The following is a 23,570-nucleotide window of genomic DNA, read 5'->3' as shown; positions in this document are numbered from 1 at the left end:
TTCACTAGGAAGAAGTCATTCACCACCAGGGACTCTTCCCCAAACACATCCAAACAGTCAGTTGGGGGCCTCAAAGGCTGGTACTGAGTGGGCACCACCCCTGGGGTTCTAAGGTGGAGGTGAGAGGACGACAAAGCACGTCCACTGAGTCACGAGCACTCAGGGAGGGGCCTGGCCCACCACGTTAAATCTGGTTCTGCGATCGCTCACTTGGGGAACTCAGGCAAGTGTCCTGATCACTTAAAAACCTCCCAGTGATCCTTACCTTTGATTTTGGAATGACTAGGTATACAGAAAAATTGTCAAGACAGTACAGTGAGTTCCCAGGGACCCTGGAACCCAGCCTCCCAAAGCGAGCCCTGGAACAGTGTCATGAATGGACTTGGGACTCTGCCTGGATGGCACCAGTGTGTCGGTCAATGTCCATGTTCCTTCCCAGGGTTGGATCTGGATGCCATTAGTGGCCATGCCTCCTGTGTCTCCTCTCATTTGTCAGCCTTTCCTTGTTTCTCCCAGGCAGGCCTCCACCAGGGTCGGGCGTCTGTCATGGCTAGACTGGAGCTACAGGTCTGGAAAGAATCACAGACACAGCACCTCCATCATCCCTTGGAGCCTGGGTGTGTTCCTCATCACTCAGCGAGGGTGCTGCCCGCCAGGCTCCTCCAGGCAGGCAACGTTTCCTTTTCGGTACTCCACTCCCTGGAAGAAGGTCACTGAGCCCAGCCTCCCCTAGGGGGATTCAGTTCCATCTCTTGAGGGCAGAGAACTACATCCATTTTATTTGCAATACTTCCACAGGGAGAGTCACATCATCATTTATTTCTGTCAGCCTGATTCACCCACATTTATTTGCCACGTTGGGTTATAAGCCAATACTACTTCATTTTCTCACTGAAAGGGTTCCACATTCAGCCACAGGGAGCGCTTTCCTTTGCCTCCTGTGTCCCACTGACATGCCCCATTGGGTTTTCTGCATTTCCTTACTTTCTGGCACTAGAAGACATTCTAGGCTCCTCCTGTGTATTTCCTACCCCAGTCCTAAAACCAGGCACCTCTCCAAGGACACCCAGCTCCTCTTACCGCAGAACAGTACTTGGCAGCCCGGCTCTGGGCCCCAGTCAGCTCCCTGTTGCTGGGTGTGGCTGCCTCTGCCCTGCAGCAGCACAGGTGTGCACCAGCCCCACGTACACAGACGCACCTGCGTGCAGTTCCTTCTGAATCTGCCTATTTGTGTCAAGCCACTGAGGAGTTCATGCTGATGTCTGCCTGGGGTCTGGCTTTTCTTACTTAGAAAAATACACTCAAGATTCATGCTCCGTTGTTACATGATTAATACCTTGTTCCATTCGCTCACTGAATAGGATTCCACTGCGCAAATGTACCAGTTTGTCTATCTGTTCCTCTGTTACAGGGTGCTGTCGTGCTTCTGGTTTTCAGTAACTACAAATAAACCTGCTATAAACACACATATTCAGGTCTCTGTGTGGACAGTTTTCAATTCCCATGGGTGAAAGCCCACAGACAGGGCTGTTAGGTCATATGATAAGACAGTGTTTGTCTTTGTAAGAAGCTGCCACGCTGTCTCAGAAAGTGGCAGCACCATTCTGCAATCCTGCTAGCATGAGTGAGTATTCCTGTGGCTCCACGTCCTCACCAGCATTTAGTGCTGCCAGTGATTTTACAGATTTTAGCCATTCTCATAGTGTGTGGCCGCGTCTCACGGTTGTTTTAATTTGCAATTCCCCAAATACAAATAATCCTGAGCATCCTCTTTTTTTTAAAGACAGGGTCTCACTCTGTCTCCCAGGCTGGAGTGCACTGGTGGGATCACAGCTCGCTGCAGCCTCAAATTCCTGGGCTCAAGCGATCCTCTGGCCTCAGCCTCCTAGAGTGCTGGGATCACAGGAGTGCAGAACCACGCCTCACTCGGGCATCCTCTCTGATGTATCTGCCCTCTGGATATCATCTATGGTGACTTTTCAGACATTTTGTCCACCTTTTAATTATGTCATCTGTTTTCTTATTATTGAGTTTTAAGAAGTCCTTATATATTCTGGATACCAGTTATTTGTCAAATATCTGACTTGTAAATATTTTCTCCCATTCCTATGGCTTGGCTTGTCATCCTCTTAAGAGTATCTTTCACAGAGCAAAAGTCTTTAACAAGGCAAGTTTATCAAATTTTTTCTCTTACGAATTTGCTTTCAGTGTTATATCTAAAAACTCACTGTCCAACCCAAGGGCACGCAGATTTGCTCCTATATCTTCCACTAGCAGATCAGAGGGCCAGGCCTTCTGAGTGGGTAATGCATTAACAAGTTAAAGCATATACAAGCATTTGGCCTGAGTGTGGTGGCTCATGCCTGTAATCCCAGCACTGTGGGAGGCCGAGGCAAGTGGATTATCTGAGATGAGGAGTTTGAGACCAGCCTGGCCAACATGGTGAAACCCTATCTCTACTAAAAATACAAAAATTAGGCGGGCATGGTACGTACACCTGTAGCTACTCAGGAGGCTGAGGCAGAAGAATTGCTTGAACCTGGGAGACAGAGGTTGCAGTGAGCCGAGATCGCTCCACTGAACTCCATCCTGGGTGACAGAGCAATACTCCATCTCAAAAAACAAACAAACAAAAAAAGCATTGGGCTCAAGCAAAATGTTCAGAAATTATTGGCTTCTTTAAAAATATGCATAGTTTTTAAATAACAATTCCACTTTTAAAAATTTATCCTCACAAACTAATCAGTGGTGCAAACAAAGATTTGGGTACATGCATTCATTGGAGTATCATTTAGAACAGTGGGAAAAATAAAAAAAGAGTAAGTACCTAACAGGAGTTTGTCTTTTAAAAAGTATTCAGAGGAAGGATAGCACATAGCACACAGCCAAAAAGTTATGTTTTAAAAGAACATTTAACATGGAAAATGTTCACAAAAGATTAAACAAGACGACTCACAAAATAGTGCATACAGTATTTTTTCCCAAAACCCCATCAGAAAAACACATTCCATGTTTAAAAAACTGCCAGGAAGGATCTTGGTCAACAGAGTCACAGCAGCTTTCACTTGGCAGAGGGACAATGGGAAATCTTTCTTCTCAGTTTTTCTGTCTCCTCTACATTGTCCAATGTTTTGAATCAAAGTGTATTGCTTTTGTAATCAGACTCAAAAAGGAATTCAAATAAAATGCTGACATCCTCTTCCTTTCCTGCTCCTTCCTTCCAGGCGTGGGAACACAGCTCCCAGAATGTGGGGAAAGCAGATACGGCGAACCCAGAAGAGGAAGTGGCCCCTGAGAAAACTCCATCTCATCCACCCCATGAGACGCAGTGGCGCTGGCTAGGCAACGCACTGGAGAGTCCGCAGCTGCGCTCCATCAGCCAGAGGAGCACGGAACACAGAACCCAGGAATGCAGACAAAACCACTGTGGGGCACCGGGCAACACCCAAGGAGAGGCTCCATCAGCTGAAAAGGCTCAGGTGGCGATGTTGGGTCGGCAGCCGGAACCCCCAAGAACTGCTCCCGAGCCCACAAGAGCAAGATAGGGAGAGGACAGGACCCACAGAGACACAGCAAGCACACAGGGCTCTCAGGCCATGCAGGTGCAGACGGTTGTCTGTGCAGCTTGCTAGGCCAAGGAAGGCAGAGGCCAGGGAGGGCGGCGCTGGGGAGGGGCTAGCCCACTGGGAGCACAGGCCCAGCCATGAGCAAAGGCACACCCCTTTGCTGAGGTGCTTAAAACAGGTGGCCTCAATGCTAGCCACAAGGGGCAGCCCTCCCAGGAGGCCGAGCAGGGACCCACCGAGGTCGGTGTGGAGCGGTCCCTGAAGGGTTCCCAGCGGCCAACACTCCCTCTAGATGCAGAATCCACAGCTCTCACATCAGGAACAGGACATGCACTCACCTGCACTCTCGAAGGAGGCCACCCGAGCACCCCTGTGTCCTGGAGCCTGTTCATAACACTGCTGAGGAGGTGCTGCCCTTCCAGTGACAGGAGGGACAAGAAATAAGACACAAAAGTCTATAATATTCTTGACAGGGAAAAGTGACACCAAGACAGCAAGCCAGGGAACAAAGTCATGATGTTTCACAGGTGGCCAGGGAAGGCCCATGAGGAGGTAACAGTTGTGAAAGATGGGAAGGAAAGGAAGGATACTGCTATCCAGACAGGTGCTCCAGAAAGAGGAATGGCCACTGCAAGGGCCCTGGGGCAGGAGTGCGGCTGGCAGGTGTGAAGGCCCTGGGATGGGAGCGGGATGGCAGGTGTGAAGGCCCTGGGGCAGGAGTGGGGCTGGCAGGTGTGAAGGCCCCGGGGCGGGAGCAGGGCTGGCAGGTATGAAGGCCCCGGGGCAGGAGCGGGGCCAGCAGGTGTGAAGGCCCCGGGGTGGGAGCGGGGCTGGCAGGTGTGAAGACCCCGGGGCTGGCAGGTGTGAAGGCCCCGGGGCGGGAGCGGGGCTGGCAGGTGTGAAGGCCCCGGGGTGGGAGCGGGGCTGGCAGGTGTGAAGGCCCTGGGGTGGGAGCAGGGCTGGCAGGTGTGAAGGCCCCAGGGTGGGAGTGGGGCTGGCAGGTGTGAAGGCCCCGGGGTGGGAGTGGACTGGCAGGTGTGAAGGCCCTGGGGTGGGAGTAGGGCTGGCAGATGTGAAGTCCCCGGGGCCTGAGTGGACTGGCAGGTATGAAGACCCCAGGGCGGGAGTGGGGGCTGGCAGGTGTGAAGGCCCTAGGGCGGGAGCAGGGCTGGTAGGTGTGAAGGAGGGCTGGCAGGTGTGAAGGCCCCGAGGTGGGAGCGGGACTGGCAGGTGTGAAGGCCCCGGAGCGGGAGCAGGGCTGGCAGGTGTGAAGGCCCCAGAGTGGGAGCAGGGCTGGCAGGTATGAAGGCCCTGAGGTGGGAGTGGGGCTGGCAGGTGTGAAGGCCCCAAGGTGGGAGCAGGGCTGGCAGGTGTGAAGGCACTGGGGCAGGAGTGGGGTTGGCAGGTATGAAGCAGCAAGGGGTGAGGACTCCAACCAATGAAACCACAGGACCCATCTACATAGAGAGCAAACATGGCAGAAGTGACCCATGGTGATGGGAGCAGGGTGGGAGTTTCCAGGATCAGAGGGTGACAGCAGGGGCAGGGGGTACTCTGGGCTGATTACGCCATTTCCTGACCTGGTACTGGTGATGGTGTGTTCACAGATAATTTGTCCAGGTCTCTGCATACACTACACTTCAGTAAAAACATGGGGAAAATTAAGTTTTTCAAACTGAAAAATCATTAAATAGCAGAAAATATTTTAAAATAAAATGTTTTTGGAAAGATCAAAAAAAAACAAGGCCAAGCACACAACCCTTTTCCTAAACACACCCTTAACTTCAAACAGCAGAAGAGACGCAAAACAGCCCAAGTGGGCTAGTGCAGCTTCCAGGCTGCAAACAGCTGGGCAGTGCAGAAGCCACCGTCACTGTTAAAGAGAAGACAGAGTAACCAGAGGAGATACAGTGAATGTTGTGGCTGTAACTAAACAGAAAATGCATGGAGGCAAGGTGGGCAGCAGCAATGCCGGGCGGGACAAGGCGGCACTGCCTCCATGAGCCACTGTCATCACCTGCCTACCGCAAGAGGGGCATGGGGACACACAGATGTGCGCACAAGGCTCAGAGGCTCAGCTGTGGGGAGAGGAGTGCAAGGACAATCAGGAGAACTGTGGGTGCAGGCCAGACACCCCAGCCGTCTTCTAAGGTGAAGGGCAGAAAGCATCCACGGCACATTTGCCGGCAGCCCCAGGGTGGGTGGAGGTGACTGAAGGAGAGAGGCAAGGTGTATCCCTCAGGGGAGTTTTGCTTCTGTGGAGAAAGGAGGAGAGGGAGGAGAGAGCAGGTGCGTGGGGAGATGTGGCAGGGGAGACGGGGTCCCTGCTGAGGGCCTCAGGGCCATTAGAATGTCGCTCCCCCAAGCCTGATCAGGACTCAATTGTGTAATGACAGCTTGCAGCCTACAAACAGGAGAAAGCAAGGGCCAGCAGCCAAGGCAGCCTATGGATAAGGCCATCAGAACACATGATGCCACATAGGCTGCAGGCTGTGCTCAGGAGAAAGGTGAATTCCAGATGAGGACTGGGAGGGTCCTGAGGGACCAGCCTCCAGGACACTTGTCAGCCACAAAGTCATTCTCATTGGCCACAAGGGCTCCCAGGAGGAAAGGGCCCTGTGCTCCCAGGGAGAAGTCATGCAAAAACCCAGTCCTCTGGCGCAGAGAGCTGTGGTGCCAACCCTCTGTGCCTGCACACATCTGGGGGCGGCAGGGCTCCGGGCACACACAATCCTGGCCGAACCTCAGCGCAGACTCAGCTTTCACTCATAAAAGCCAGGTCTCTTCCTACGCTGCTTTACCACAGGGCCTTGCATTTCTTAGCTGCCTTCATGGGACCAGGGGATCCTTCTCTTTTACTGTGTGTGTGCAATGGGGCAGGGTGGGGTGGGCACCCAAACAGCTCTCCAAGAAGCATCTGAATTGAAGACTTCGAGGACAGCTTTCCCCGCTACAGTGACACCTGAAGCTCCTGAACATAGGACAGGAGGACTGAGGCCAGACTCAGACACACAGAACCTTCCTACGTATTTCTCAGGCAAACTCGTAACTCAGGCCCCTTCACAAGGCCCAACCACAGACACAAGAGGACGGACAGACTCCAGGCTGCAGCTGCCCCACCACTGCCACCCTGTCCCACTCAGCAGAGGCTAGGGGCACAGACCCATGGCACAGCCAACAGCAGAGGATGCTGGCATGGGCCCCTCCCTCACAGCGGGTGATGCCTGGCTGACAGCTCTGCCTCTGGACCTCCAGGTCACCATCCACAGGCAGGCACCCTCCAGGACTGCTGGAAACGACATCTCACCTGGGGACCCTGCTAGGCACAGAAAGCAGGCAATGGACCACAGTCATCATGGTTATATGGGAGTCCCCCACACCAGCTGCAAGGAGGGAGACATGAAAGGGGAAGGGGACAGCCACCAGGCTTTGGCTCCGCCATGCCCCATGGTGCCCAGGCACACATTCACCCCACCCAGCTCCACCACACCCCACCACACAGCACCCAGGCATGCACTCACCCCACTTGGGCCTCAGCTTCCTTGTTTCCAGGACACACAAGAGATGACCACTAAGGCCTCCTCAGCTGAGACCAGGTGCACAGGACTCAAAACCACCCCAAAGTCCAAAGCAGTACAGTGCAGGGAGGGAGGATGCAGGGGTCAGAGCCGGGAACACCTAGGGAGGGCGTCTCACTCCCCACAGGCCTCAGACAGGGGACTGCTCCAATTCATCTCAGCCACACCACTGAGAAAGCAATGGGGCCACCTTCCTCACAGAGAATGCCAAGAAACCCAAGCTGGGAGCCAGGCAGTGAATGAGAAAGTGCTTCTCACACCTAGAGAAAGCTGTGAGGGTGAGACACCAGGCAGCAGGGGGCGTGGACACTCATGGCTTCCCACAGCCATGACTGGTCATGGGCACCAGACCTCTGGAGGTGCAGCAGGGTACGCCCCTGGCACAGAGGATGAGGCGAGGGACATACTGCAGTGGCAGGGGCTGCTCAGACCAGTGCGGAGCAACGGCGGGTGGGGAAGGGAGACAGCAAGGCCTCAAGGCTGCAGTAGGTGTCTGGGACTCCTGGGAGCAGAGCCTGCATGGAGGCTCAGCCCATCTGTCCCCACTGCCCATCTGTGATGAGTGCAGATCCCTTCCTGGAGCCTCTGGGTGCTGAAGACTGGACCTGGGGAGTCTGCACACCTGGAACAGAGCCTAGCCCATGGGAGGTATGGCAGCTGCAGTGGTGAGAGGGTGGGGCTGGGACCTCTCAGACTTCACAGGCTGAGTCCCTCTGTTAACACTGGCCTTGGGCAGTCCCTAGGGGAGTGGGATCTGAGGCTCATGCCTGGGCAGCGTCCCTCAGCAAGGGGCAAGGGCCGGACAAGCAGGAGGGGTGCCCCTGCCATAAGTTTCTACACTCGGGTCTCCTAGAAAAACAGGGAGGGCATACTTAGCAGCGCACTGTTGTGCTGGATCAAAGAAAAACAGAACCAAAAGGAAGCATCACCTCCGACAGCAGAACAGGCAGTGGAATCACTCATGTGGCAGCCCCATGCTACACAGCTCTGTCTTCTCAGGGCACAGAGGGGAGATCAGTGAGGACTGCTCGCGACTTCAGACTCTGAAGACACACTCAGAATCACCTTGCTTCACAGGACTCAAAACGACCTTGAGTGTTTTGAGGTCCTGGGACTGGGGCCAGCACCTGACTGCACAGCACCAACCTGCAGCACAAGGGTGTCAGTCACACAGGCAGGCCTCTGTTCAGAAGACGCATGGCAAATATCCACTGTCCACAGACGAGGACTGCGCAACACACAGCCACAGAGGCCCAGGTGCTTAGTCCAGATGGGAACAAGAAACCTCGGGCCCTAAACCCTGTGACAACCAGACACAAAGTGGGCAGGAGTCCCTCCGACTTGCCACAAAGACCCAAACCGCCACGGTCACTCTGCCCTGCTTCCTGGGGTCCCACAGAACCATGCCCTATGCAGCAGCAGTCACCCAAGCCATTGTGTGTATGGTCTTCCCTGGTTAACAGGTCAGGAAAATGAGCTATACACTAAGGCAGGCCTGCCTCAAACAAATGGGCAGGGGGCACAGTGCTGCAGACATGTCCTCCAGCACAGCCCTGGTCACGGAGGACACGGACAAGCAAGAGCTGTCTGCTGCCACTACTCTGGGAGACCCAAGGGAGCGTTCTACCATATCCCACAGCTGCCCGCATGAGCCAGAGTCCATGAGAAGATCTACATACCACACTGCAGCGTCCTGAGGGCTCACATCACAGGCCAGGCATCAGGCACTGAGGTCTGGTGTCCCCAGAGGTGGGTCCAAGGGGAAATGGAGGAACAGAAGGAAAGCCCCGGAGGGCCAAATAAAATCGTCAGAAAAGACGCCACTTGAAGTGGACCTCAAAGGCTGAGCTGGAATTTGCTATGCCAAGAGGGCAGGTATGGGAATTCTTGCAAAGGAAACAGCAAGAAGGTGCTGGAATATCTGGGGATGGAGGACAGCCGGGCATAGACACAGAGGCTTCCTGACACGACAGGTGGCAAGGGTGACAGCATCACAGGTGACGCCAGTGCATGTGGCCGTGGAGGGTGAGCGTCACTGAAGCTCATGGGAGCCCTCGAGTTCCTAATTACAGTGGTAACATAGGCTACCATGCTCTGGGAAGGAGCATCCCCCAAGGTACCACTAACACTGGTGACCTGACTCCACCTGTGCAGCAGCCACAGCCACTGTCTCACCTAGACCCACAGCTACACCTGCCCTGTGCACTCCGGGGCCCCACCCATAGCTGAGGGTGCGGGCCAGGGGCTAGTTTCACTCCTCAACAAGAGTCACCTCCCGCTGCTCCGCTCCTGCAGACTTGGCTTCGTTAGCATTCAACAGCAATTTATTCCTCTCTCTTTCTGCCTTCTTTTGTGCAACAGAGATAAGTAACATTTTTAATCTGCGCTATCTCCCAGCTGCAAATGTTCAAGTATTTTTTTTCTTCTTATTTAAAAAAATGAAACCTCATTTTAGATTTGCAAAAGAGACAGCCAGCAATCTTTGCTGTACTAACAACCCGCCACCCAGAGGCCAGGCGGGAGCGTGGACAAAAGTGAGGGCACTGGGCTGAGAGACAGCAGAATCTCAGAAGCTGGCGCTGAGATTTCTCTTCTCTTCAAAAAATCCATCGGACATAGTTCAGGAGATGCACTCCTATCCGAGATCCGGGACGCACCTGGGCTTCAGCTTCCCGTGAACAGTCCTCAGGCATAAGCGCTCAACCCTACAGGGAAGAGCCCCTGGGAGGCCATCTTGGCCACGAAACTATCCCCACCAACAGGATGGGCTGCCGACTGTGGAGTCACCTCCCACCAGCCCACCCCTCAATGCCCCAGGCACAGCTCAGAAGAACCAAGCACCAACGCTCCTGGTGTCACCTGGGCTGCCCTGGCACATGGACTTTCAAAATCTTCTCACACCTCAAGCCAAGGGGCTGGCTGTGAGCTCCTTACAGGTAGAGGTCATTCCTTACCCTTTGTCCCCAGCCACACAAAGCCCAGAATAGTCTTGGGGACACAGTTGTTTAATAACTGTTGATGGTTTAGGACACCAGAGAGGAGCAAATCCCAGGCAACCACTGAGGTTTTAGAGACGGGTGCATGCTGGTTTACTACAGCCAGCGCAGACAACTGCAAGTACTTTCTGATCCAGCCCAGCAGGGAAAATGAGGAGGAAAAGGTCTCAAAGCATAGCAGTTTCTGAGCAGAGCCAGGAATCCCAGCTGACTAGGTCTCTGCGTTCTCCTTTACTCTCGAAACTCTGAGAGAAAGCAGCAGCCTTTTGGCACTGAGCTTTTTGACAGAAAGTAAAATGCATGCCACAGCCACGCATTTCTGAGCACGAAGCCCCTGCTTCCTGGAGGCGGTGCAGCACGCCGGACATTACAATGCTAAGGCCTCGCTCTGTGGCACTGCTGCTTTGCTTCTGCCTTTATCCTACCTGCCTGTCTCGTCGTGGCAGGCTCACAGCCCAAGCTCTGAGCAGGCCCTGCACCACCTGCAGCCTTTCTGAAGCCTGAGAGCAAAAGGTACCATCCGTGTGCTGGACCCTGGCTGCAAACTGGAAGGAGGCCTTAAAAACAGCCGCACCAGCCTGGCACACAGCAAGCAGCGAGAGCAGGAGCCGTGTCCACTGAGCCCCAGGTCCTGGCTGCACATCATCACTTCATCTCGGCAGCTCATTCTGTTTTTATTATCATTTTTAAATAATTCAGCTGGCCCTGAAGGAGTTGGAGGGTGGGACGGGAACAGCTTGCTGCCCACAGCAAAGCCCCAGCAACTGGATGGGCGGCTCCAGCACGACTCCTGTCGGGACAGGCGCAGGGGCCTCCAGCGTCTTCCACCTCCATTCTCCAGACACGCCTGACAACTTGACGTTGGTGTTAAAGTCGTATCATTTATGTAACAGTGCAGTTATTAACGAAGTCTCATTTGCACGTGTCAGGGGAAGAGAAAAATCACCTAATTAACCACTTTCCCCATCAGCAAAAGGATGGTGGGGAGTGCTGCCAATTTGTTTTCAATGGCTTTCTTCCTACCCTCAGAAATCTGCTCCCCTTTAATGGGAAAAGATTTATAATCCTTTGTCACGGGGGACTAGAAAAACTCTCCTTTCCACTGTGGGAACGTTAATACACCAAAGAGGATGCGGGCTTTTGTGCTATGGGGTCTGCCCTCGGGGGAAGGGCCACAGCCACTGTACCTGGCATGAGGCTGTGCACCTGGATCCTGAGAGCCAGTAAGGAACAAAGATGCTTCTTCCATCAACTTACCAAGTGAGCAGCCTCTACGCTGCTGCCCACCAGGCTACTGGCTCCATGCTCCCCAGAGTAAACAGCTTCTACGCTGTTCACCCACTAGGCTGTCGGCTCCGTGCACACGGCCACAGCTGTCTCAGTCACCATCACAGCTCAAGCTGGCCCATGCCTGACACATGCTGGATAAACACAAACCAGGCAGAAGAAGGAGGGGTGTAGTCCAGTGCACACAGGTGGGCTCTGCAGCTGGGAAAACCCTGACTGGAGGCCTGAATCTGCCAGGGAGGTGAGAGTGGGCAGACCACACAGCCTCGCTGAACTTGGACGCTCCTGTCTAACTCAGGACTGAGAGTATGCCCAGCAGAAGAGGCTGAGAGAGCAGGATAAAGTGGATCCGTCCTGGTACCAGTCACAGGGGTAGACTCTCAACGGATGCCAAGTCCTGCCACTGCACCCACCACCATCACCAACACTGCCACTGTCACCACAACCACCACCACCGCCACTGTCACCACCATTCTCACCACATCACCACCACCACTGTCACCAACACAAGTCACCACCACTGTCACCATCACTCACCACTATTACCACCACTAACCACCGTCACCACCACTCTCACCACGTCACCACCATCACCACTGTCACCATCATGGTCACCACCACCCTTACACCATCATCACCACTGTCACCGTCTCCACCACCACCAGCACTCTCAGGACCACTCTCCACATCCTCAGCGTCGCCAGGCATCCTTGTCACTCCAGAGACAATGTCCAGAGACGTCATCTTCTCCTACCCACTCCTAGGCCAGGCCTCTTCTTGAGTGTGAAGGTGCATGGAGAAAACAGGCTCAGGCAGAGGTGGCACTGTCCCCTCTCAGGACATCAGCTCCACAACTCGGAGGAGGCAGCCTCTGTAGTGCTGCCAACACCTGGGTCAGGTGCTGGCTCAGGCCTGGCCACACTAGCTGCCTGCTGGAGACGACACGTCCTCTCCCACCTCAGGGCCCCTGCACTGGCTGCTGCCTCTGTCTGGAACAGGGCTCTCTCCCCTGCCCCTGCACTCCACCCACAAAGGGAGAGCTCCAACCCATGCTTCAGCTCTCAGCCCACATGGCACATCCTGGGGAAAGCCGTCTATCCAGCCACACTGAGTATCAGGTTGCAGCTCACGCCCTGGCTGCCCCGGGCAGGTGGGGCACACACAGCTGTTCCTGTGCTCCTGAACTTGGTGGGGGCCTGGCCTGCCTGCCCTGCCACTCAGTAGATGGCACATGGAATGCAACCATGACTAGTGAGGACGTTTCTGTTTAGAAGAAGTGGGTGAGCACGTGAGAGGACAGAGGGTGAGGCGATACAGCTGTGCGGCAGATCTCACCCACCCTGTGGCCACTGCACAGCAGCAGGTCTCTCAACCTCCGTGCTCTTGATTTGGCGGGGCAACAGCAAATGGGGAAGAACCCACCACCAGGCAGCCCTGCTAAGGCCTCTCAGGAGGTGGGAAGCACAGGCAGAACATGGAAACTTGATCCCACAGGGAAAAAGAAGGGAGTGGGCCATGAGGAGAAGCCAGGGAGGTAGCTGCTTAGAGGGCAGGTGCTGGCCTCTTCCCTGCCCAGAGCCTGGCAGTGTGACATGAGCAGACCTCCAGGACTGCTGTGCATAGTCCCTCCACATCCCCAGGCAGAGTGACAGTCTCACAGGTGCTGTCCAGATTCTGGGGATGGGGTGGGAAAAGGCAAGGAATGTGGGGAGACCACGACGAACTCCTAGTTCTGATCCCTCACCATGCAACACTCCACTCCTTGGGCATGGGAGAAAGAGGCCCCCACACACAGGGCAGAGAATTAAATATGCAGCTGGTGTCTGGAAATCATCAAATGAAGGTAAGGAGTGTGCTCTTCAGCGGCCTGCCTTGAGCAAAAGCATCTCGAGGCAGATAAGTAATGATCAGAGCTTTCCGGGCCAATGGCACAACAGGCAGTATCTGTTATTAAAGCCGTGCTGGTTTGATTACAGGAAACCTGGACGGGAACCAGCGCAGGCTGGGCCTCCATTTGGGGAGCAGGACAAAGGCAGAGCAGATAGCAGCAAACTCCCCACTGGAGGCAAGCTCGGAGTCCCCCGTGCACTGGTGAAGGCTGCTCAGCCCGAGTGGCACCGCACAGGCTCCTAAAGACAGATGAGGCCCCGGAGAGAAAACGCAGGAAGACAGGAAGACAGCCCCGGCAGCCCCACCCCTCCGTGAAGGAGAGCAGTCATGGGCGGAATGATAGCAGGCCAAGGGGGACGTGGTCTGACAGGTGGAGGCGGCCTGTTGCTTCAGATTCCAGACCCGCATGTCAAACATGCTGGTGCCTACAGGAGGTGGCTGAGGCACCCGGACACTCGAAACGCATGCTCTGCCACCCGAGACAGGCTGGGCTCAAATGAGAAAGAATGAAGTGCCAGCAGCAAGGAGAGTCAACTACAGATCTTCCATTAAAGCTCCCCTTAAACCAGCTCTTCGGTTTAAATGAATTTACTCCTCATTAAATTCTTAACCTGAAAACATAACTGTTTTATACTTACATGCCTCATTTTGACATCCCTAACGCCTTTGCCGTGAAAGACCTCACTGCCAAATCCCACTTTAATTATCCAAGTACAGGTCACATAAATCACTGCAGCTCCCACACCGGGCCGTGTGCAGCCACGCGGGCTCAGCCTGTGACTGCCTCTCCTTTCAACACGCAATGCAGGGCAGGCCATATTCCCCGCCATCCCTGGGGACTCTTCCCAGAGCACAGGAAAGGAAACTGCTCACTTCCTAAATGGTAAAACATGACAGAAACTACGTGCAGTCCATCTGGAGACGGGATCCCTCGCACAGCCCGAGGGCTGACCCACCTAGTCAGAGCTGGCCTCCCCAGGGCCGGACGCCGCAGTGAGGGGCTGTTGTGAAATGAGGTCTGCTGAAAAGACCATGCAGCTTGGGGTTATGTCAGTGAGCAGAAAGGGAAGGTCTCTGCCTACAAGAGGCGGGTAACTAACAAAGGGCACGAACACACAAGCTCACTTCAGGTGGTCACAGCCCAAAAGACAATCAAACCGACAGCGAGGTGGAGTGAGGGGCCTGGCTAAGAGCAGGGAGAGGAGGGCAGAGCAGGCTGCAGAAATAGCAGTGCCCAACGAGTGGTCTCGGCTGACCTGGCAGCAGGAGAGGAGAATGTGGGCTCCAAGGGAGGGTGGGTGGGGCCAGCCTATGCTGGGGCAAGGCAGGGAGCATGGCAGGGAGTGTGGATCGTCACCTGAGGGGCCGTACTGATAAACCACAACCCAAATGTCTGCTTTGTTGAAGTTCACCCAGCTGATCCTACACTGCCCTGAAGCCAGAAAGTAACAAGGACAAAAAGACCTGAAGTCAGCCGGGCAGGCTCGCCAAGGCCAGCCATGCACTCTTAAGGCTCTGAGGGAAAACAGGGCTTCTCTCACCACAGCCCGGCTTTACCTGGTAGCCTTGGCCTGTCTCCTCACTCCTGCGTGGCCCAGTGAGAGACCACCTTCCAGATGAGACCAGAAAGTTCAAGCACACAAGATGCCTAGCCGAGACCGTAGGCCCACCAGCTCCAGCTCTCTCCTCCTCAACGCTACTCACCCACCCCACTCCCTGGCTCCAGGATAGAGTAGCAGGAAAGGCCCCCATTGTCACAGATGCCACCTAGCAACACCTTCTGGAGCAGACAGTCCCAGAGCCCTACCCAGCTGCAGCCCAGCAAGCATAGGGTACCACCACTTCAGCTCGATCCCTGCCCCACACATGGCCAGGCCCCAGCCCCACCTGCACGAAGCCCCACCCCCAGACCCACCTATCACATACAGCCCCAGCCATCACACAGCCCCACACAGCACACAGCCCTGCCCCTCCATACAGCCCTCCAAGCACAAGGTCCCGCCCCTCTACCCTGCCAAGCATGAAACCTCAACCCCAGACCCACCTATTACACAGTCCCACCTCCAATCCTCACCCAGCACAGGGCCTCTGCCCCACTTGCCCTGGGCTGGGAATTGGGCCCTTAGTGCTGGAACATGGGCAGCTCACCCCTCCACTGAGTCAGTGCCTCTGCATGAAAGGCACAACCATGGCAGGCCCCTCCTCTATGGGGTCTACGTGTCACTCCCACCCTGCCAATTCCTGGAGATGGCCGAGGTCACTCACATTCTCCCCCCTTCCCAGGCCTGACCTCACCCTGTCCTTCCTGCCATGCATGCGCTCCTGGAACCTCTCCCAAGCTAGCAGGCTCTCCGAGGCCCTCTCTCCAACCTCGCCCAATACCAAGGAGGAAAAATGAGCTCCACTCTGCCAGGGACGGGGGAAATGGCAAGCCAGGGGCACAACTCCCTCCTAAGAGACTGTCTCCCTCCTCTCCAGCCCATCAGACCCAGGCTAGCATGGCATAGCCAGCCACCAATCACACCCTGGTCCAGTCCCACACAAGACGCCTGCAGCTGCCTAGGAATGCAGGAGTCCCCGCACGGGCTGCAGGGCCTCAGTGAAACCTGAAAGAGGAGAGTCTCCATTCAGACCCTTCTGTAGGGCTGCCCTTCTCCAGCTGTCAGAATATACTTCTGACAATATACAGAATATACACTGTGGCCAGCTGTCTTAGTTGCGAGCCAGTCGCCCTTCAAACACTGGGAAGACTCGTAATTGAGACCTTCTTGGCCCTAGCTGAGTGCCAGACCTGGGCAGGGGCCTGGGGGTCCAGGATGCAGCTGGCCTAGTCTCCTAGAGGAGTATAGTCTAGTACGAAAGAGCCAGGAGGCTCCTGATGTTGTGCGTTCTCACAGCCCAGCCGCAGAGCCTGGGTCCTGAGGACGGGAATGGCATCCACACACAGCATCACTTCCTGGGGCAGCCGGAAGGCCTGGGGATGGCAGGACACCAGGAGGCATGGAAGGAGGCCAGACCTATATCCCTGGTGCCACAGAGGAGTTGCAAGCACATTCCCTGCAGGCAGTGAGCGGGGTGCGTGCGGGGTGGGACAGTCAGAGTTGGTGAGGTCTCACTGCAGGAGCGTCTGGTACCAGGAAGCCGAGTCCAGAGGCTGTAGCCCAAGCCACAGCGGCCCTGGGAAAGAGGGGGCTGACCCTCGAGGATGATCTGGTCACTGCAGGGTGGTCTCTGCCACCCCACCACCTCCCCCTGAATTACCAGCACCCTCCTTGCTGGACCTCCACATGCACCAACACACTTCCTCCTCCCCGTCCCAAAGACTTCTTTCTCCAGGTCGTTCTTCTGAATATATGAAGGAAATCATGCCACTACCACACTTCCAATCTTCAAATGGTCACCCACTGCAATTACACCGCAATCCCAGCACTGTGCCAGCCCTGCGGGTGCCCCGGCTGTTCACCTGTCCCACTTGTTCACCCCTTGGTTCATCCCCGCCATGCTTCCAATCTTCAAACAGCTGCCCACTGCAATCACACCACAATCCCAGCACTGTGCCAGCCCTGCCGGCGCCCCGGCTGCTCTCCTGTCCCACTTGGTCACCCCTGCCCAGCCCCTGGCTGCCCTCAGGCCTCTGTTCAGATGCTGTCTCCTAGAAAGGCCCTGCCTGGCCCCCAGTGACGTCCTTCCCACCCTGTCATCCAACAACACCCAAAGAGTTTCCTTCATAGTGCTTTCCACAATTTCAAACTACTTCCTGTTTCAAAACATTAGAGGGTATGTGAGGGTCGGAGATGGTAAATGCATGGACACAGTGATGGGTGAAAATCCCTTCTCAGCTGCCACCCAGATCTGCAGAGGCACCCATGGGGATGGTGCCTAGTGTGTGTCACTAGTGACTGTGTTCTGGGCTATGCCATGGGCAACACTGCAGACCTGTACAGGAGAGTCGAGGCCGTGGGCAGGAAACACTGGCACCCCCACCCAGGATGCTCAAAACGGACAAAGAGCCCATCCAGGTGCTGGGAAACCACCTATTTTAAAACTTGCTGACCAAAAATCCCAAAATGGATCATTTTTAAATACAAGGAGCACTAAAGATTTTCATGATGTACAGTAACATTCCTATCAGAACAGAACAAATTGGGGGCTGTAGCAAATGAATTCCGGTGGGATTCGTGTCCGTTGATCACTATTCAGGCCCCACCTCATTACCATAGCAGGCTTAATTGGCATTTCATCCCCACATTGTGTCTCAGAAATGAACAAGGTGTAATTATGGTAAAAAGAGCGCTCCGACGGTTTTGGTTTAATTCATGTCATTCATCCGCGTCAGAATCAGCACAGATGTTCTACTGGAGGACAGAGAGGAAGATGAGCAGCTTTCAAATTATACTTTTTTAGTTTAAAACTTTATTTAAAATAAAAAGTTATTTAAGTGAAATTTACAACACAGTGCTTTTCTCCCTTTGTTTTACTTGCTATAGGGCATTAACTTTCAAAGGCTGGTTCTGCTTAATTTGATTTTTCATTTTCAAATGAACATCTGTGTTTAGGTCTAAAAAGCTCTTTGTTTAAACATACAGAGCGCCAGAAAGGGTCTGAACAAAGCCTTCCTCTGTAAACACTTGATTACCAGGAAGGCCTGCTTTTCACAGGGATCCAGGGGTTGGAAGAGGGGGTTTTCACTCTGGCTTTCTCTCTAAAGTCAGTGAGAAACTTTCATCTCCTTTCAGAGTGGAAGAAACAAAGGCAGCCGCCCTGGCGTAATTGCTCAGCCTCAGAGCTCCTTCTGAGATGGGGACACCAGCAAGAGCAGCTGTCAGAAGTGGGTCCACAAGGCCTCCAAGAGCTGGCCCAATCCGCGATCCAATTCCATCCTTTCTTCACTGGCACCAATCTCTTAGCCAACTTCTGGGGAGGCACAGGTTCCCCAGCAAAGGCTGGCAGGAAGAGCACAAGACAAAACACTCAGGGGCCACAAAATGTGGGTTCCAGACCCCACCTCACCATTCCGGACACATCCCTGTGCCCAAACAGCTGCTCACCCTCAGTTCTGGGTCCTCTGCACTCACTTCGGATTCCCATTAGAGGACAGGCCCTGCATGTGGGCCCATCACCTCACATCTCTCGACTACACCGAAAACTCTGAACACAGTACCTGAGTTCTGTTCCTCCTGAAATGAAGCCAGCTCTCCAGTATCAATTACATGCAACTTCCCCGGGTCTCAGTTTCTTCTTCAGGCAACACAGACAATCCCTATCCTAAGTAGCCCATGAGGGCACTGGAGGTGCACACAGAATCAGGTCAGGAGAAGCGGCTGTAGCAGCAGCAGGGAACATGGCAACACAGGAGCCGAACCTTGCACAGCAGGAACAAAACTGCTGCCTGCAAGCCCCATGCCAATCAACCCCAGGAGGGCACTCAGGAGTGGGGGCCCCAAGGACTCTGTAAACATCAGAACTCATAGCAGGGAGGTGTGCAGCCTTGGGATCCCGATAGTTCCGATGATGCTCTGGCTTCAGCTTTAAGAAATACATCAGAAGACATCTCCACAATCAAAGACTGTGCAAGAGCTGGTTAACATAGGAAGTTTAGCAAGAACTCAGTGCGGCTGTGTGGGTCTAAATCGTTTTAAACACTTCTGTGTTTTTATAGCATTATATTTAGAAACCTCTAAATAAAACTCATGGAGAGTGTTGCAATAATATACATTTTTTAAACTCACTAATTGAATGTTGCCATTACAAGTGCTATTTTGGACAATCTGCTAAATATGTAATTTAGGAATTAAGATTCATATCTTACAGGATACGCTAATTATTCTTTTGAATCCGTTTGGGTACTTTCTGAACACACACACAAAGTCTTAAGAGTTGACAATATCCATCCTTATACTCCATGACACAGAGGTCAGTCCGCTAATAAAGCAATAAGCGTGGGCTCAGCACAGTCAGGAGAGCACAGACCCAGGTATGGCCACGAGGCCCATGCCTTTTCAGTCCAGCTGGCTCTGGCTCAAAGCAGCAGGAAGTTCTGTTTATTAAACCACAGCCAATTTTCCTAGGGCTCCCCTCCATTGATCTCATACAGCTTATAAAAATGACACACAAGTCAAGACGGCAGCACCTGGAAGATTCTTGAAGCCTCCTTCCACGGCTGGACTGTGTGCTCATGGCTGCAAGGCTGTATCTCACACCTCGGTAGATAGCAGGCACAACTAAGCAGGCAGCCGAACAGCTGCTCCTGTTCCCTTCAGCGCCCTGAGGTCCCCACTTAGGAGCCACGCCCAAAACGGAAACCAGATCACGCAGGGTTCTGTGACTCGCACAGTAGCACTGCCACCTCCTTTCCTGTGAAGCATCTACTTCTATTAATACAGTCTGAGAGAGCGTTCACTGCTTCTGAAGTCACAACCCAACAATGATTCGCTCTGACTCACACTGACCATGGAGAAAACTCCCCAGAGTGACTCAGACATGCGGCAGATGAAGGCCTCCTTTCCATCCTCAACACAGGCGGTACTTTTGGGTCTCAAGTGTCTCCCTTTTGTTCCAAATCAAATTTTTCTTGATGAAGAGCCATGATTTCAGACTATTAAGATGCTTTCAGATCTGCAACGGGCTTTACCAATCAATAAAAGCTACTTCTGTACCAAGACTCACTGCCTGCCCCCAGTGCAGTCCAAGCAGGGGATTCCATGGTGCATACCCATAAACAATGCTTCCTGCATCTCACAGGGCAACAGCCATCTGTGCTCAGACCCCCCATATCTCCCTCACATACAGTTTTCCAGCAGAGCCAAGGAGAAGACAGTGCAGGCAAACCCTTCCTGTGCAAGCAAAGCTCACTATGTCCCTGACTTTCTCTGCTCTCACCTCATCATTCCCTAGAGTCCTGGACACAAGCAAAGGAAGGAAGAATGAAGTAGGAAGCATAGAGCACAAAGAGCAGAAGAGAGCTTCGATGTCAAAGTCCACAGGGCACATTGCGGGCAAGTCCTCGGAGGAAGAGTAAATTAAAAAACAAGAGGAACAAAGAAGAAACAGGGAGAGAGGAGGAGCTCACACACTGAGCAACCACTTTGCCTGCCCCTCACTCCCCAATGCTGTGTGTGGGTCAGCGTGATCATCCCGAAGACAAAAACAGAGGAACTCGGGAAGCTGACCCACAGGTGCTTCCATACACTCCTCCACTTCTGCATGCTGGCTGCCCTGCCCCTGGTCCAGGCGGCAAGGAGCTTTCAAGACCATTGCTACTCAGCCCTTGCTCTCTGCTGTAGTCAAGAAGTGTGCCTTGGATGAACGAGGAACAATTTTTTCCTAAAGTCACAAGAGAACAGAGATCAATGAAAAAGAACACTATGGAAGGGAAGAAAGATAAAAGACCTTGGGGCTTCTTCAATGTATCAAAAGGAAGCAAAACGTAACCACTGAGATTTGATCCTGATACATGGGAAATCAGATGAAGAAAAGGGGCTACAACTCGGCAATGACCAGAAATCCAGAGGGTTGTGCAAGCCAACATGGATGGGGGCTGCAGAAAGCACTACAGTGACTGTCTGAGGCCAGGTTGGCGCTGGTGGCCACATGCTGGAAAACCCAACACATGCGGCCCTGTGGGGGCAGCTAAGCCCAAAACTCTGGCATGGCCCAGCACGAGAAGGGCTGTGCAGAGTGGGTGTGCACACACCACAAACACACACACTGGGTGGTTCCCCACTGTGGAGACACACATGGCAATGTCTCATGAAGTTAAAAGGATATCAGGATCCAGCAGTCCCACTCCTAAGTATGTGCTCCAGGAAAAGTAAGAGTTTGGATCATACAAAGCCAGCATTTCCAGAAGTTTCACTCCATTTCACCAAATCCCAGAAAAAACACAGATATCCTTCAGATATCCCCACTGAACGAAGAAACAAGACCCAGAGCAGCCATGCCTGGAGCATCACTCAGCAACGAAAAGCAGCATTGCAATTCACACACCCATGCAGATAAGTCCCAAATGCACCTCCATGAGTGAAACAAGCCACATTTGTATGACACTCTGGAAAAGCCAAAATCACGAGACAGCATACTGAGGTCAGGGAGGGGATTGCAGGGAGAGTGAATACATGGGGATTTGGGGTGGTGAGACTGCAAGTGAAAATCCACAGGTGAACAGCAGAAAGGCAAATGAGGCTGTATATAAATTTTTTTTAATCAACCAGAATGAAAAAGACCCAAAATAAAACACCAGCTCTAAGTGGTGAACCTAAGGGAATTACAAACAAAGAACACAATGCCAAGGAGGTGGGAAACAGGACAGCACCCATGGTGCTGAGCAAACACTACTTCCACTGGAAAGTGTGAGGCCAGAGACAGAAAGGCCTGTGCACAGACACCGCACCCTCGCGACTTAACCTCTCCATGCAGAGCTGTGGGTTAGTAATTCTGGAAAGACTGTGCACACATCAGGACTGGATGGGTAAACATGGTGTGTGCTGACAGCTGGGCTTCTCAGGATGGAGGAGACAAAGCACAGGAGGCAAGGACAGCTGGGGATGCTGGATGGAGCCAGGGTCAGGGTGTCCACCAAGGGGCCCCAGGGCCCTGACGCACCCAGAGCAGGGAGCACCCCACACCCACATCTCATCTCTAAGCAGCACTCTGCAACAAGAGGGAACAGGGCTCTCTGGGAAAGTGGCGGACTCCAGGAAAGGGGCAGGAAAAATCTAAGTTTAGAGCATCTTGCAGTGGCCGATAATTGAAAAAAAAAAAAAAAAAAAAAAAAAGTTTAAAAAAAGATGAGGGCAAATCACAGGACACAAGAGCCCACCTGCGAGAGTTCCCAGTGCCCAAGGCTACAATAACATGAATGAAGCAGAGCAGCAGAGCACTGGGTCAGAGCCATGAAGTGAAAAAGACACGGAAGTAACTGACATGAATGACTGATTAAATGGGGTTGACGGGCAGAGTCTCCCTCAGCAAAGAGTCCCATTAGGAAACATGCAAGAGATGGGCAGACAGAAACCACCCTGTGACCACGGTGACGAGCCGCACAGCTGAGATGCACCATGGATGCTTGAACTAGCAGAATAAGTTTTTCTAAGAAATAGGGGCTGGGTGTGGTGGCTCACAGCTGTAATCCCAGCACTTTGGGAGGTAGAGGAGGGAGGATCACTTGAGGTCAGGAATTTGAGACCAGCCTGGCCAACACGGCGAAACCCTGCCTCTACTAAAAATACAAAAATTACCAGGGCATGGTGGCATGCACCTGCAGTCCCACCTACTCAGGAGGCTGAGGCAGGAGAATCGTTTGAACTCGGGAAGTGGAGGTTGCAGTGAGCCAAGATTGTGCCACTGCACTCCAGCCTGGGTGACACAGCAAGACTCTGTCTCAAAATAAAAAAAAAACAAAGGGGTATTTGCATATTCTCAAAGCATCTTCCCCAAGATACTTAGTAACTACCAGAAAAAAGCTGCAGCCATGCATTTAGAGAGGCTTCTGCCAGGTGACCACGGTGACCACCACCCGCGACAGAACATGGTGACTTCACACACCCCAACATCACACACCCAGGGGGGCACAACATCCCTGTCATGATTTTCTGTCCAAAAATGCATAACTTCAACCTAATCATGTAGAACATCAGACTCGCTCCAACTGAGGAACAGCCACAAAACACCCAGCCCATGCTCTCGAAGAGGCAGGGGCACGACAACAGGAAAGACTGGGGAGCAGAGTCTCTCCTGCCCCAGAGTGCAGTGTGGGACTGGGCCGCCAAACACAAGGGAGCTCCCGGACCAGATCCTGGCACAGGAAAAGGACCTCAGTGGAAGAGCCAGCAAGATCTGAATGCAGTCAGGACTTGCGCCTGCTGTACCAATGCCTTACAGCTTCTGATAACCATACAGAGGCTCACAAGACGTTATCCTCTGGAAAGCTGGCGGACAGTGTGCAGAAACATTCTCCATTACTTTTGTAACTTTTCTGTCAGTGTAATGTTATGTCAGAAAGTTCCCAAAAGAACATACAAGACACATGAGAAAAACAAAAGGGCAAATGGCCCGATGGTAATACTCATCCCAAAGGCCATGTCAACAAACCTCAAGTGGGAGAGCCCCGGGCCAGCCCACAGTCTGGGCAGGAAACATGGGGCCTTCCCCACACAGGACACAGCTCCCACCCTGCAGTGCCGCCTGGCCAGGCCTAACACTGGTGGACACCATCCTCCATCAGACCACAAGATATATAGTCCTAGGGCATCTTT

The 23,570-nt window shown here is 53.4% G+C and overlaps 1 protein-coding gene across 9 annotated transcripts in view; it reads right to left on the bottom strand.

The window, feature by feature from the left end:
* MAD1L1 (mitotic arrest deficient 1 like 1) overlaps positions 1 to 23,570 on the bottom strand; it is a 404,019-nt gene that overhangs the window by 257,502 nt on the left and 122,947 nt on the right. Inside the window, exon 1 of one of the 9 annotated variants that reach the window (XM_064366621.1) lies at positions 19,448 to 19,563. The exons of the other annotated variants lie outside the window; for them this stretch is intronic. Coding sequence (XP_064222691.1) covers positions 19,448 to 19,494 — 47 coding nt within the window. The 5' untranslated portion in view covers positions 19,495 to 19,563. Of the gene's footprint in view, positions 1 to 19,447; positions 19,564 to 23,570 lie in introns of those variants that run through there. 9 annotated transcript variants of the gene reach the window in all.

The sequence above is a fragment of the Aotus nancymaae genome, unplaced genomic scaffold, assembly GCF_030222135.1.
Source record: "Aotus nancymaae isolate 86718 unplaced genomic scaffold, 86718_ANA_hifiasm-v0.15.2.pri h1tg000064l_1, whole genome shotgun sequence".
NCBI lineage: Eukaryota > Metazoa > Chordata > Mammalia > Primates > Aotidae > Aotus > Aotus nancymaae.
Note: the sequence above shows the minus strand (reverse complement) of the source record. Positions and strands in the feature narration are given on the sequence as shown.